The 12,071-nt window shown below is 40.4% G+C and overlaps 1 protein-coding gene across 4 annotated transcripts in view; it reads right to left on the reverse strand.

The window, feature by feature from the left end:
- Positions 1–12,071, reverse strand: part of AHI1 (Abelson helper integration site 1) — a 181,670-nt gene that overhangs the window by 72,814 nt on the left and 96,785 nt on the right. For 3 of the 4 annotated variants that reach the window (XR_008597506.1, XM_054986316.1, XM_054986328.1), the window contains exon 19: positions 6,801–6,918. Coding sequence is in view for 2 of the 4 variants with exons in the window: in XM_054986316.1 (XP_054842291.1) it covers positions 6,801–6,918 (118 nt within the window). In the remaining 2 variants the exon portion in view is untranslated. Of the gene's footprint in view, positions 1–6,800; positions 6,919–10,599; positions 10,686–12,071 lie in introns of those variants that run through there. The other variant, XR_008597507.1, reaches the window with a different exon arrangement.

The raw sequence follows: 12,071 nt of genomic DNA on the forward strand, positions 1-12,071 counted from the left end.
AAGCTGTTATGGCAGTTAGAAAGTAGGAGAGCAGGCCTGCTATCAGACTGCTCTCCCTGGAGGCAGAAACAGAACTGAGGAGAGGGTGTCCCACGTACCAGACTGGAACAGGAAGAAAATTAGTTCTTGCCTCCCTGATTGGATGGTGGGAATCATCTAAGATGTCCTCCACCTCAGAAGGAGAAAGGATTTAATCCTTTCTTATCAACTATAAGGAATAAGAGACAATCCCTCTAGAGCACTGTTTTACTCTTAATAGAACGGTATAGCTGCACAATGACCAACAAGAGAGAAAAAAAACTACCTTCACTATCCTTTAAGGCCTTCCTTGGAACCCAGTCAGCAATGCTGGCCATTGCCCTTTTGGTATCCCAAGTGTCAGCCTGAAGATTGACATCTTTAAGTATCACTCTTCATTGATTCTATTGGCCTTCATCAGTCAGGCAAAATAAGCCAGCATATCAACCACGGGGGGAACACGCCCCCCCAATCTTGTATCCGTCCATAAATGGCCACCCTGCCCCACAGGTTATTTAGGCTGAGTGAGCAGTGCAATATGCGCTTGGCTGTTTTAAAATATTATGCTATTATTGATGATTATATAATGCTGCTAAATTTTATTCTACATTTTATTGTATGTTTCATAAAGTTGTAAGCCACTCTGAGCTCGCTTGCGGGGAGAGCAGAATAAAAAAATGCAAATAAATAAGATTTGTTTTTCCTGGTTTGGGAGAAAACCTTCTCCTGAAGCAGACAGACAACAGGTATAAATGCAAGCCATTTGCCAAAGACGAACCAAGTGAATGGCAGAGGGGAGAAGGCAGTTGGAATAGCATTTATCTCTTCCTCCTGTCACTCTACTGGGAAAAGGAATATGCCAACAGAAATAATACCTAGATTTCCTCTCTTATTTCTGAAAAGTAAAACTCATCTTGCTTTGTGTCTCTCTCTGTTCTAAGTGAAACTGACACAGTGGATAAAAGCCAGAAATTAAATAATAATAAATTGATTAATTTTGGGGGGAAAAAACCTCTTTTAAAAAACTGGTTTAGAATGAAATTCTAAATCACAAGTACAAGGAACCTGAAGATGCAATTCTGTATGCAACCAGGATCATCTACAGATTTTGTGCTCCTATTTTATGCCTTCCATCTATATTAGCTCTAGAATGTTTTTGAGCTATTACTTTAGAAACGAAACAGTATGGGCATATACATATTACAATGAGAAAAAATTATTTGGCCCAATATACAAATCCTTGCTTATGGAAAGTTTGAGAATAATCCCACTTGTTTAGTGAAACTTCGAAGTAATTATGCACAGCCTTCAACTTAGTGGCTTTGCACAGCATTCTTTCAAGTCTTCAGAAAACCCAACAGAAACCTGTTTCTTACCTCTAAGTACATTAATTCTGTAGGTTACATGACAAAAGCTTTTCAGTTGTGCTCCTGGGTTTACTAGATGTAAACGAGTATGTTTTAATTGTTATAGTACCCAGTTTGCAGATATGCATATTCAAGAAATAAGCAGGCTTATTCACCTTCAAAATGAGAAAACTGGTTTAAATAAACCAGTCTTTTTCTTGGTAATTTAAATCATGGCTGTAGAAGTCTCATCTTATTAATAACTCTTTTAAAAGTTTCCTGTATACGGAATACTACTCAATACTTTTCATAAAGCTGATTTTTTAAAAAAATTATATGGTAAAACAAAAAAGCCACGAACAATTTTGAACAAGTTACTCTCTCAATACGATATCATAACTTGATTTTGCAACCAAAAGCTACTGATGCCAAGTAAAAAGTAATGCTTGATTTAATCCACACCCTTGTGTAATTTGGCTGATGGTACTTCCTTTATCCCAAAGGCACAGAAGTAATTATCCTAACATATACCAATTTCATATAAATATGAGTTATGTTTATTTGATAAAGCTTTTGGAATCTTCAAAGTTTTGCTGCCATTGTGCTCAGTATTTCTATACTTTTCCAGCTAAATATTTTAATTAACGTGCCTAGAAGTAATATGAAAAAGAACACATAATGGAGGAATCTGTGCAGTCTTGATTTCAATTGAAAAGTCTCAAACAAGCTGAATTTTAAAAAGCATACTGACCTAGTATTTGTATTATTACTTTTTGCATTATTACCATCAATCAGCTAGGAGAAATTACCTTGTTGACTTTTTAAATGCAAAATAGCCAAGCTGATGTCATTCTGGGAGTAAAAAAAAAATCATATAAACATTATTTTCCTCAGATTAACACTTTTTTTGTGATTAGAAGGTTCCATTTACAGTTCTACATTCAAAAAACAATCAGTTTTATTATTCCTTTCACAAAGACAGTTGTATACCCATATACAACTTTCAAGCTGATTTCTGGATTTGTACCATAGAGCACTTTTTTGTGCCTTTCATTGAAGCAAGATTCAGTCAGCTTCCTGGGCATTAGATCAACTGCCCTCAGGCAACTCTAAATTATGCTTAACTTAACTGGCTTATACCAGTCTGAAGAATGAGGAAACATTATCCAAGGTTGGCTCTGTTTGGGGCCACATAGTCACATAGGGTTAATTCAGGAGCCTTTTTCATACAAGCAGTCCAGAGATTTATTTGTTTGGGCATATTATCCTGCCTTTTCCCACTCAATGTGGACTCAAAGCAGAATAATGGCTTATATGCTACTATTCTGCTCAGCAAGTTTTCCTTGGGCTTACAGATCATTCCTCCAAGTGGCTCCCCTCCCCTGGCAGAAGAACCACTGAAGTTGGAGGAATGGTCCTTAGGCTTGACAAAGGCTCCAAACTTTGCTAACCGACTGGTAAGATTCAGACCACAGAATGCATGGAGTTAAGAATAGAGTCAGACATGCACAGCCTACACAGACAAAAAGTGTGCATGGATGGCTAATACATACAACCTATGAATGTCCATTGGTCATGTGCATGATATCCCACAGTGAGCATCCCTGGATGAGCTACGTGACAAGAGCTACAGAAGTTGTGTGTAGGAATAGCAAAAATCATAGCCAAAACAGTTTTAAAACAATAGCTTACCAAGATTGCAGTCAATAATCTACCTAATTCTACTCGTCTAACTGACTAAAAGTACTTCACTACAGTAAACAGCTTTTCAATTGAATTCAAAGGTTGTTTTTATGACAGCTATATTAAACAATGACACTGCCACATCTAGATCTTTTAAAATTATTTAAAAAGTAATCTTTCTTAATTTTCCACTCTTTTTAATCTTCCTCTAAGAATGTAAATGAGCACAATTGAAAAAAGGGAACGCTTAAAATTATGTTGAAAATCAATGGGTCTTAAGCTATAATCTTATTTATACTTTCTTGGAAGTAAGTGGTAGTTGCTTCAGAGTAAATAGATATAGGATTGGGTTGCTTATCACTTAAGTAAAGTAAACACAAATGAAGTGTAAAGATGCAACAAATTGCTAGAACTAAATCAACAGTTCCACAGATAACAGTATTTTACTTTCTTTCTAGAGCTTTCTCAGCCTTATTTTTTTTAATCCAGCTAAAGAAATGTCTTTCATGTTATAATGAGCTGATGACTAATTAATGTTAATGATGATTCTTAGTATGACTTAGAATATTATTGGAATGTGGCACTGATTCAAGAAATATGGTGCCAATTTTTAATTTTCTTATCTATCATTTTCTATAGACATACCAAAGTATCTAAGTATCTAATCATGGACTGAAGGACAAGAGGGATAAAAAAGGATAAGAAAATGGCAGACCATAATAAATGTACAGTAAAAACCTCAGACTAGGACCCTCATTATTTCTGGCCTTCTCTCCTTATTCAGCTAACCCATTTTCCCAGCTGCCTCCTTTCTTAGGGTTCACTTTTTTCCTCACCAATTTTACCTTACATACCTCCTTAATCTTTTACCCTCAGGCCCTTTTCCGAGCCTTTTTGGCAGGCTCTTGTTTCTAGCCCATTGCCTGCTCATCAAGCCTTCCTCAGAGAGCCTCCTATCCTTAAGACCACTCTTGTGGCAGCACTACTGAGCTAGTTACTGTTGGGAGATTTCACACAACCACCATCCCAGTCCTGTATCACATTACAAAGAGGATAAGCTGAAAAACAGAGCCAAGTAGGTGGCAATATATTGCCCACTGCTAACTAGAAAAGTTTCCTTCATACTTTTCATACCAAAGAATTTTGACTTTACTGTTTGCTTGCAAAAGCACTTTTTTTTGGCAAGCACTTAAAATATAATGGAAGGTTTTATTTGAGGTACTTAGTCTCTTCAGAGGAAAAGAAAAAAAAATCCCTTTGATGCTGCTTCACTTTCCTAGGATGGAAAGCCCCTTTTGACTATCAGCTGTGCTAAATGAATGAAGGAATCTAATTGTTCTCAACTCTGCCAAAGTGTTTGCTTTAAATACAAGAACCATCATGTTCTTAACCCATTTCGTTTGTAAAGATCTGGTATTCTATTCAGTGCCATCAAGACTTTTGTGCATCTAAATTGCAATAGGTCACATGCATGGTCTGTGTACAAATTATATCAAACAGCAGACTGCCCCAATAATAAAGGGGAATATTCAGACAACATTATGTCCAATTGGTATATGACACATCTGGCTCCCATTCCCCCCTCACTCTGCCATAAATATAAACCTCATTTCCCCTGAAGTAAAGGGAAACCTCCAGGTAGCCAATGGAGCTACCACAGGGAAGGGGCAGAACTAAGTTCTGTTTTTTAAATGGCGGTATTTAGTCATATTAGTTTAGCTATTCTGCAGCACTTCAAATGGTGACAACCTGGTAGTTACTGCTCCAGAACAATGCCAATGCATGAATTCTAGAAATAATGATCCTTTAAAGGCCAGCTGGAAATTTTGCTTATGAAACCATTCATTGCTGACATACTAAGAGCCAATAAGATAACTCAGCATCTACTCAGAATGCCTTTATAGTATACATGTCAAGGAGGCAGAAATAACCACTATCCCTTGAAGATTCTTTTGTATGTGGATGAACAAAATTAACAAAATCTAGATTAAAACACTGATACAGTCATTTCAATAATGATTAAAGAAAGGCCCAGCATTTTGAAAGATAATAAAATAACTCAAGTAAAGGAGGTGACACTGATAACCGCTGCTTATTCCAGCAGTGAAACCTATCAATAAACAAATCAAAACTAAGAGGAAAGCCTGTGCATTCAAAAATTCCTTTCTTCACAGTTTATAGTTGGTGAAAGATGTGCAAAATAAATAATTTTTCCTATGTGGCTATATAAACAACTTAGAATCATAACAATGCAGCCCACAAGCCAAAGTCAGGAATTAAAGTGTCACCTAAACCTTAAAGAATTTTTCTCATGGGAAAATGTACCCCAGAATATTATATAGTGTTTTTTCCTGGAATCCTGAATTTCAAGTTGTATTAGCAAGATGAGTTAAATGTTTAATTCTAAGATCTAGTTTATGTTTCCTAAAATTCCCCACTCCAGCTTTTAAAAGGTACTGTTATATAGACTTTGTTTGCATATTCATACCTGACGCTTGGGTGTTTGCATTCACCTGCCTGGATTTCCTCTTGGCAAACTGTAATTTGACATTACATTTGAAGCAGGAAAACTATTTTTTTTTAAACAAGATCAATGGCTTCTCTGGTTTACATGTCCCAGCAAACTATGGTTTGGTGAGAAACAGAAAAGGAGCAAGAGAAAAGGAAGAGGGCATCTATAAGCTAACCCATGGCTTACAATGCAGTCCTAAGCACTCTTCTGGGTCCATTAGAGTCTATTTGGAATTGCAGCCTTGGAGGACCAAGAACAATGTTTCATCTTACCGTGAAGAATTGCAAATTCTTATCAACTATTTTGATATATTGTTACAGAACTGCATGAGCCTTTCTTTTTCCAGGAAATTTTAAGCAAGTAACTATATTGAGCAGAATGCTCCTATTCAGTTGTTCTTGTCACAGGTAATAATTTTATATTCTTCCCTTTTGATTGAACACTGAAAAAAACCCAAAAAGATATCAGCTGGAAGCATATAATGTAGCTTTAATGTATTCCCCAGGGCTTTGTCTGCAGGACACACTTGGCCAGGGTTGCCAACAGCCTGGAGGAAAAAATGCCCTGCCCTTTTAATAGAGATTGAATGTGTGGAAATGGGCAGATGAAGTTTTTCTTGGCATGGAGGTAAACACCACCACTTGGTAAATAACATCCTATGATCCTCTATTAAGGAGACAGGACATTTTTTCTCCAAATTGTTGGCAACCCTACACCTGACATTGCCATGAATGTGCAAGCCTCTACAGACTGCTGTCACCATCATTTGCTATTGCAAAGGAAACACAATCTTTGCTAACACATAATGCAGTCACAAAAGATGAATTAGAGATTGGGAGTCATGTTTTGCAGCAATCACCTGAATCAATAAGAACAATGAAGGAAAAAAGCTGCCTTGTTCCTATTTCTATTATGCAAAATGCATTCAGGATCCCCATGATGATCTTTGAGAAAGATCTTTTAATGTATCATAGTAGCCTAGGGTTGCCAAATCCGGATTGGAAAATGTCTGGAAATTTCAGGAGTGTATGCCTGGAGAAGCTGGGGTTTGGGAAAGGGAGGTACCTCAGTGGGGTATAATGCTATCGAATCTACCCTCCAAAGCAGCCATTTTCTTCAGGGAAACTGATCTCTGTAGTCTGGAGATCACTTGTATTTCCAGGAGATCTCCAGCCCCCTCATGGATGTTTGCAATCCTATAGCAGTCCCGTAAACAACAGGAATGGAGGAAACCGTGTTACCACTTTGAGTAGAAAGAGGATGCAGAGGAATCCATGGTTCGCCTAGTGTGCTTGCCAATCTTAATTTGGAGTGTGGTGAAAGCAGAGACGGGCTAGGAAGGAAGGCACTGGAACTGGCCTACAAAAGGAAAGCTATATTGTAATTTTCTCAATCAGATGCAAAAGATAAAATGCAAAACATTCACTTACAGCAAAATGATTGTTAGATCAATTCAGAAGTTGGTGTCTCTTGAAGGCAAGAACAGAAACTTTTAAACAGTATGATTTTTTTAAACAGCACTTCTACAAGAGAGATTTTAAAAAAAATACTTGAGAAGTAGATAAATTAAAAAATAACTGACTCCATCCTGCTTTCTAGAGAAATACACCAAGACTTCCTGTTGGCACTCTTTTTGTATTAATTATTACATCAACATTGTGGCTGGCAAGCTGCAAGATAATAAATATTTCTATCTATTATATGCAAAAAGATTTCTGTATTATTATACACTGGTAACCTAGGGCCAAACTATATAATAACATAATAACATTCGATTTATATACCGCCCTTCAGGACAACTTAATGCCCACTCAAAGCGGTTTACAAAGTGTTATTATTACCCCCACAACAATCACCCTGTGAGGTGGGTGGGGCTGAGAGAGCTCCAGAGAACTGTGACTCGCCCAAGGTCACCCAGCTGGCTTCGTGGAGGAGTGGGGAATCAAACCCAGCTCTCCAGATTAGAGTCCTGCACTCTTAACCACTACACCAAACTGGCACTACACCAAACTGGGATACTTGTAGGGCTTCCAGCCAGTGGCAGCCACCCAGAGGGAGACAGGAACATGAGGAGGCACTGCCATGTCAATGTTTTGATGTCATTTTCTGAGCAAATCAGCAAGTAATGTCACAGGCTCTGGGATTCAACAGAAATTCTATGGTTTTACCATACTTTTTACTGAATCCTAGAGTGGCGTGGCTGCGATTTTTGCATTATTTTCCCTCCACCATTCAGTGGGTTGCCAGTAGGGGTGTGCAATTCGGTGTTCTGATTAGGTTAAAAATACCGAATCACGGCCGTTTCGGGGTTTTTCAGTATTACCGAAACTTTTTCTGAATACCGAAAATTTTTGGTAATACTGAAACAGAGATTACCGAAGCAATTCGGCCATTGTTTTCAATGAGAAAACCTTCTCCTGGCTTTCTGGGAGTCAGGGGGGGCATTTTCTGTCCAAATCACACCAAACTTGGTGGAGACTGTCTGCTAACTCTCCTCTAACTACCCCCCAAGTTTCAGAAAGATTGGACTTTGGGGGGCCATGTTATGCCCCCCCAAACAAGGTGCCCCCATCCTCCTACAATCTCCATTGTTCTCTATGGGGAAAAAGTCATCTTTCTAGGTGGCTTGGGGTGGCATTTTGCAAGCAAAATGCAACCAACTTTCAGGGGACCTGCTCCCACCTGTCCTCCCACCCTCCACCAAGTTTCAGGCAGATTCCACTTTGGGGGGCCATTTTATGGCCTCCCAAAGGAGGTGCCCCTATCCAACTCCACTCCACTATTCCCTATGGGGGTATAAGAGAGGCTTGTGTGGCTAGTGGTGGAATTTTGCATGCAAAATGCCCCCAAACTTCAGAGGACCTCCTCCTACCTGTCCTCCCTCCCTCCACCAAGGCTCAAGCAGATCTCACTTTGGGGAGCCATTTTATGGCCTCCCAAAGATGCTGCTCTTAGCCCCCCTTTCTCCATTATTTCCTATCGGGGAAATAAGACAGGCTTGTGTGGCTAGGGGTGGAATTTTGCATGCAAAATGCACCCAACCTTCAGGGGCCCATCTCCTACCTGTCCTCCCACCCTCCACCAAGGCCCAAGCTGATCCCACTTTGGGGGGCAATTTTATGCCCCCCCCCCAAGGTGGTTCTCCTGCCACACCACTTTGTCTTTCTACTGTGAGGAAGACTTCCACACCGCAGAAACACATGGGATTGGGGCTGCCAATGGCCACAGCCACAGTCCACCTACACCCAAACTGCCAAATACCACACACCCCTCCCCAAAACCTAACCTCCCCTGTCCTGTGGCTAGTCACTTTCTATTGATTCCTGTTATGGGAAAATCTCCCACAGCAGGAACCTACGGAATGTGGCATCTGTGGCCACAGGTATAGTCCTCCTTTTAAATCCACCCTCCCACAGCCCCACAGTGACCCAACGACACCCTCCCCAACATTCCCACACCGGCCACTACCCCAGGAGCAGGCTGGTCGGGTGTGGTGTTTTGTTAGCCTGGTGTTTTTCAGAACTGGAAACCATGCTCTGTTCATTCTTAAGGTTTCTTCTTTCCTGTTGAAGTTTTGCTTATGCTTGTGAATTTCAATGGCTTCCCTGTGCAGTCTGACAAAGTAGTTGGAAGTGTTGTCCAGTATTTTGGTGTCCTGGAATAAGATACTGTGCCCTGTTTGAGTTAGGCTATGTTCAGCCACTGCTGATTTTTCAGGTTGTCCAAGTCTGCAGTGTCTTTCATGTTCTTTTATTCTTTTCTGGATGCTACGCTTTGTGGTCCCGATGTGAACTTGTCCACAGCTGCAGGGTATACGGTATACTCCTGCAGAGGTGAGGGGGTCTCTACTGTCTTTTGCTGATCGTAGCATCTGTTGTATTTTTCTGGTGGGTCTGAATACTGCTTGAAGGTTATGCTTTTTCATAAGATTTCCCATCTGATCAGTAATTCCATTGATATATGGCAAAAACACTTTTCCTGTAGGAGACTGGTTTTCCTTGGTTGTTTGATTCATCCTGGGTTTGATTGCTCTTTGGATTTCATTTCTGGAGTAGCCATTTGCCTGAAGTGCATGGTTTAGATGATTAATTTCCTCATTGTTCTGAAAAACACCAGGCTAACAAAACACTCTACACCCGACAATAGCCCTGCAGGGAAGATTAGTACATCAAGTACCAATCCATATGCAAAAGAACCTCCTCAGGATACAGTGAAGCCTCCCGCCATTAGCATTACAGGATGACTCAGCTCAACCCCACCCCTCCTGAGTAGATATAAATGACCTGCCAACATCTTTTCCACACTGTGACACTGAGAGATCTCTGTCTTTTGGTGCTACACCTCTGAAGATGCCAGCCACAGCTGCAGGCGAAACGTCAGGAACTACAATGCCAAGACCATGGCAATACAGCCCGGAAAACCCACAACAACCATCACTTGAAACTATCTTCATTGGTACAATATGTTTGCCTGTCGTTTTCTCCAAGTGGCTTTATAGCAGCTTGAGGTGTGGGATGTTCTCTCAGGGAAACAGCACAGAGGCAAAGAGTTAAGTCCCTCTCTGCCCCACTGCTATGGACCCAATCCAGACTGGGGTTTCTATTTGGCTGCTTGTTGAGCATAAGCTACATTTCCCATGTAGCCTGGCCCTTAACTGCGCAGGAATATTTCAATTAGGTTCAAGATGACTCTCAAAAGATTTTAGTTTCTATCAAAGTTATTAATTTTATTTCAAGTATTCTAGTGGTAATGTTATAAAAACAAAAATAAATCAAATGGCAATAACCAATCAGCAGAGAATAGCAGAACATTAAAATGTCAAGCACTGAAACTGTTGTAAGCCTTATTAGTAAAGCAGCAATAAGTACAGTCAAACACAGACCCAAGGGGAAAGGATGGTTTTCACCAAGGCTGGCCAATCTCTAAACTCCAGGTAGGACCTTGCGTTCTTCTGGAAGCACAGATTACGAAGATTGGTTCCCTTGGAAGAAATACCAGCTTTTGAAGTTGGAATCTGTGGCATCACAGCTCCATCCCTTTCACAAACTCCGCTTTCCCCGAGCATCACCCCCGTATCTCCAGGAATTTCCCAATATAGAGCTGAAAACCCTACTTTCACCTGGTTCCTAAAGGGCAAAAAAGGGGATATCAAGGAAATACATTTTGTGAGATATTCCAGAGGCATGTCATAACATGAGAGAGCAGGTCCTGTTTCTAGTTTCCATCCACATAATTTAAGTTGTATCTTAGCCACTTTTCCAGAAGGTGTGCCCAACTGTATAAAAAATTAAAATATACATTTTAAACAATTAAAATCACTAACAACCAATCCATAAAAAGAGTGAAACTGCAAAATAAACTACCAAGATAAAAAATACAACCTATGCTTCCAACAGGCAGTTTAAAAGGAACAATAAATCCATCTCAATTTGAGTAGTTCCGAGACAAAAGCTAAGTGACAGAAAACAGCTAACAAAATGTTTGAACACATAGCCAAATTTGCAAACATTGACTAAATTTTAAAAGACTATGTGCTAAGCTTATAGGTGTGATGAGGGCATTCCACAACTGAAGTGCAACTTCAGAAAGGCCTCTGGTTGCCAACTTTGTTTCAGGAAATGGGGTATGATGACTGGGGAAAGCGATTAGGAGTTTCTATCCTCCATTGGGGGAGATAACAGGAAAATGGTTCCTCAGTTGATCACTATACTACCATGAGGGTCCACAATGCACAGCCTAGATCAGTGATGGCGAACCTTTTTGAGCCCAAGTGCTCAAACTGCAACACAAAACCAACTTATTTATTTCAAAGTGCCAACACTGCAGTTAAACCTGAATACTGAGGTTTTAGTTAAGAAAAAACAACTCATACAGTTGTCCGAACTAATTAACATCTCTCTCTCTCTCTCTCTCTCTCTCTCTCTCACTCACTCAAGAGCCACGACTGAAAGTAAAGCAAGTTAAATCAAAGCAGTTTGCCCTTCTTTACACCAGCAGCCCGGGTTGCAAGCTCTCTCTCTCTCTCTCTCTCTCTCTCTCTCTCTCTCTCTCACTCAAGAGCCAGGACTGAAAGTAATGCAAATTAAATCAAAGCAGCTTACTCTTCTTTAGATAGCCAGCCCCAGCAGCCCAGCTGCTGCCTCCGCTTCCTGCTGCTAAAGAGACGGGGCAGCAAGAAGGCAGCCTTGAGGGAAAGGAATCACGTGGGCAGGGCCAAAACCCATGTGATCTCTGCTCAGAGCTACTGGAACGCCGTTCCAGGCGTTCCCCCTCCAAATGAGCCCTGGACCTAGCGATCGATGACTTGGCTCGCGTGCCCACAGAGAGGGCTCTGTGTGCCCGCTGTGGCACGCGTGCCATAGATTCGCCATCGCTGGCCTAGATGTTGACAGGTGGTTAACTGGTGGGAGGCTTATATGGGAAGAGATTTTTCTTGTAATAGTTTGGGTTTTCACTTCTAAGCCATTCACTGAAGTAGTTCTCAGGAAAAAAATTTCCAGTTTTCTTCTGGA

This window comes from Eublepharis macularius, chromosome 1 (assembly GCF_028583425.1).
Source record: "Eublepharis macularius isolate TG4126 chromosome 1, MPM_Emac_v1.0, whole genome shotgun sequence".
Taxonomy (NCBI): domain Eukaryota; kingdom Metazoa; phylum Chordata; class Lepidosauria; order Squamata; family Eublepharidae; genus Eublepharis; species Eublepharis macularius.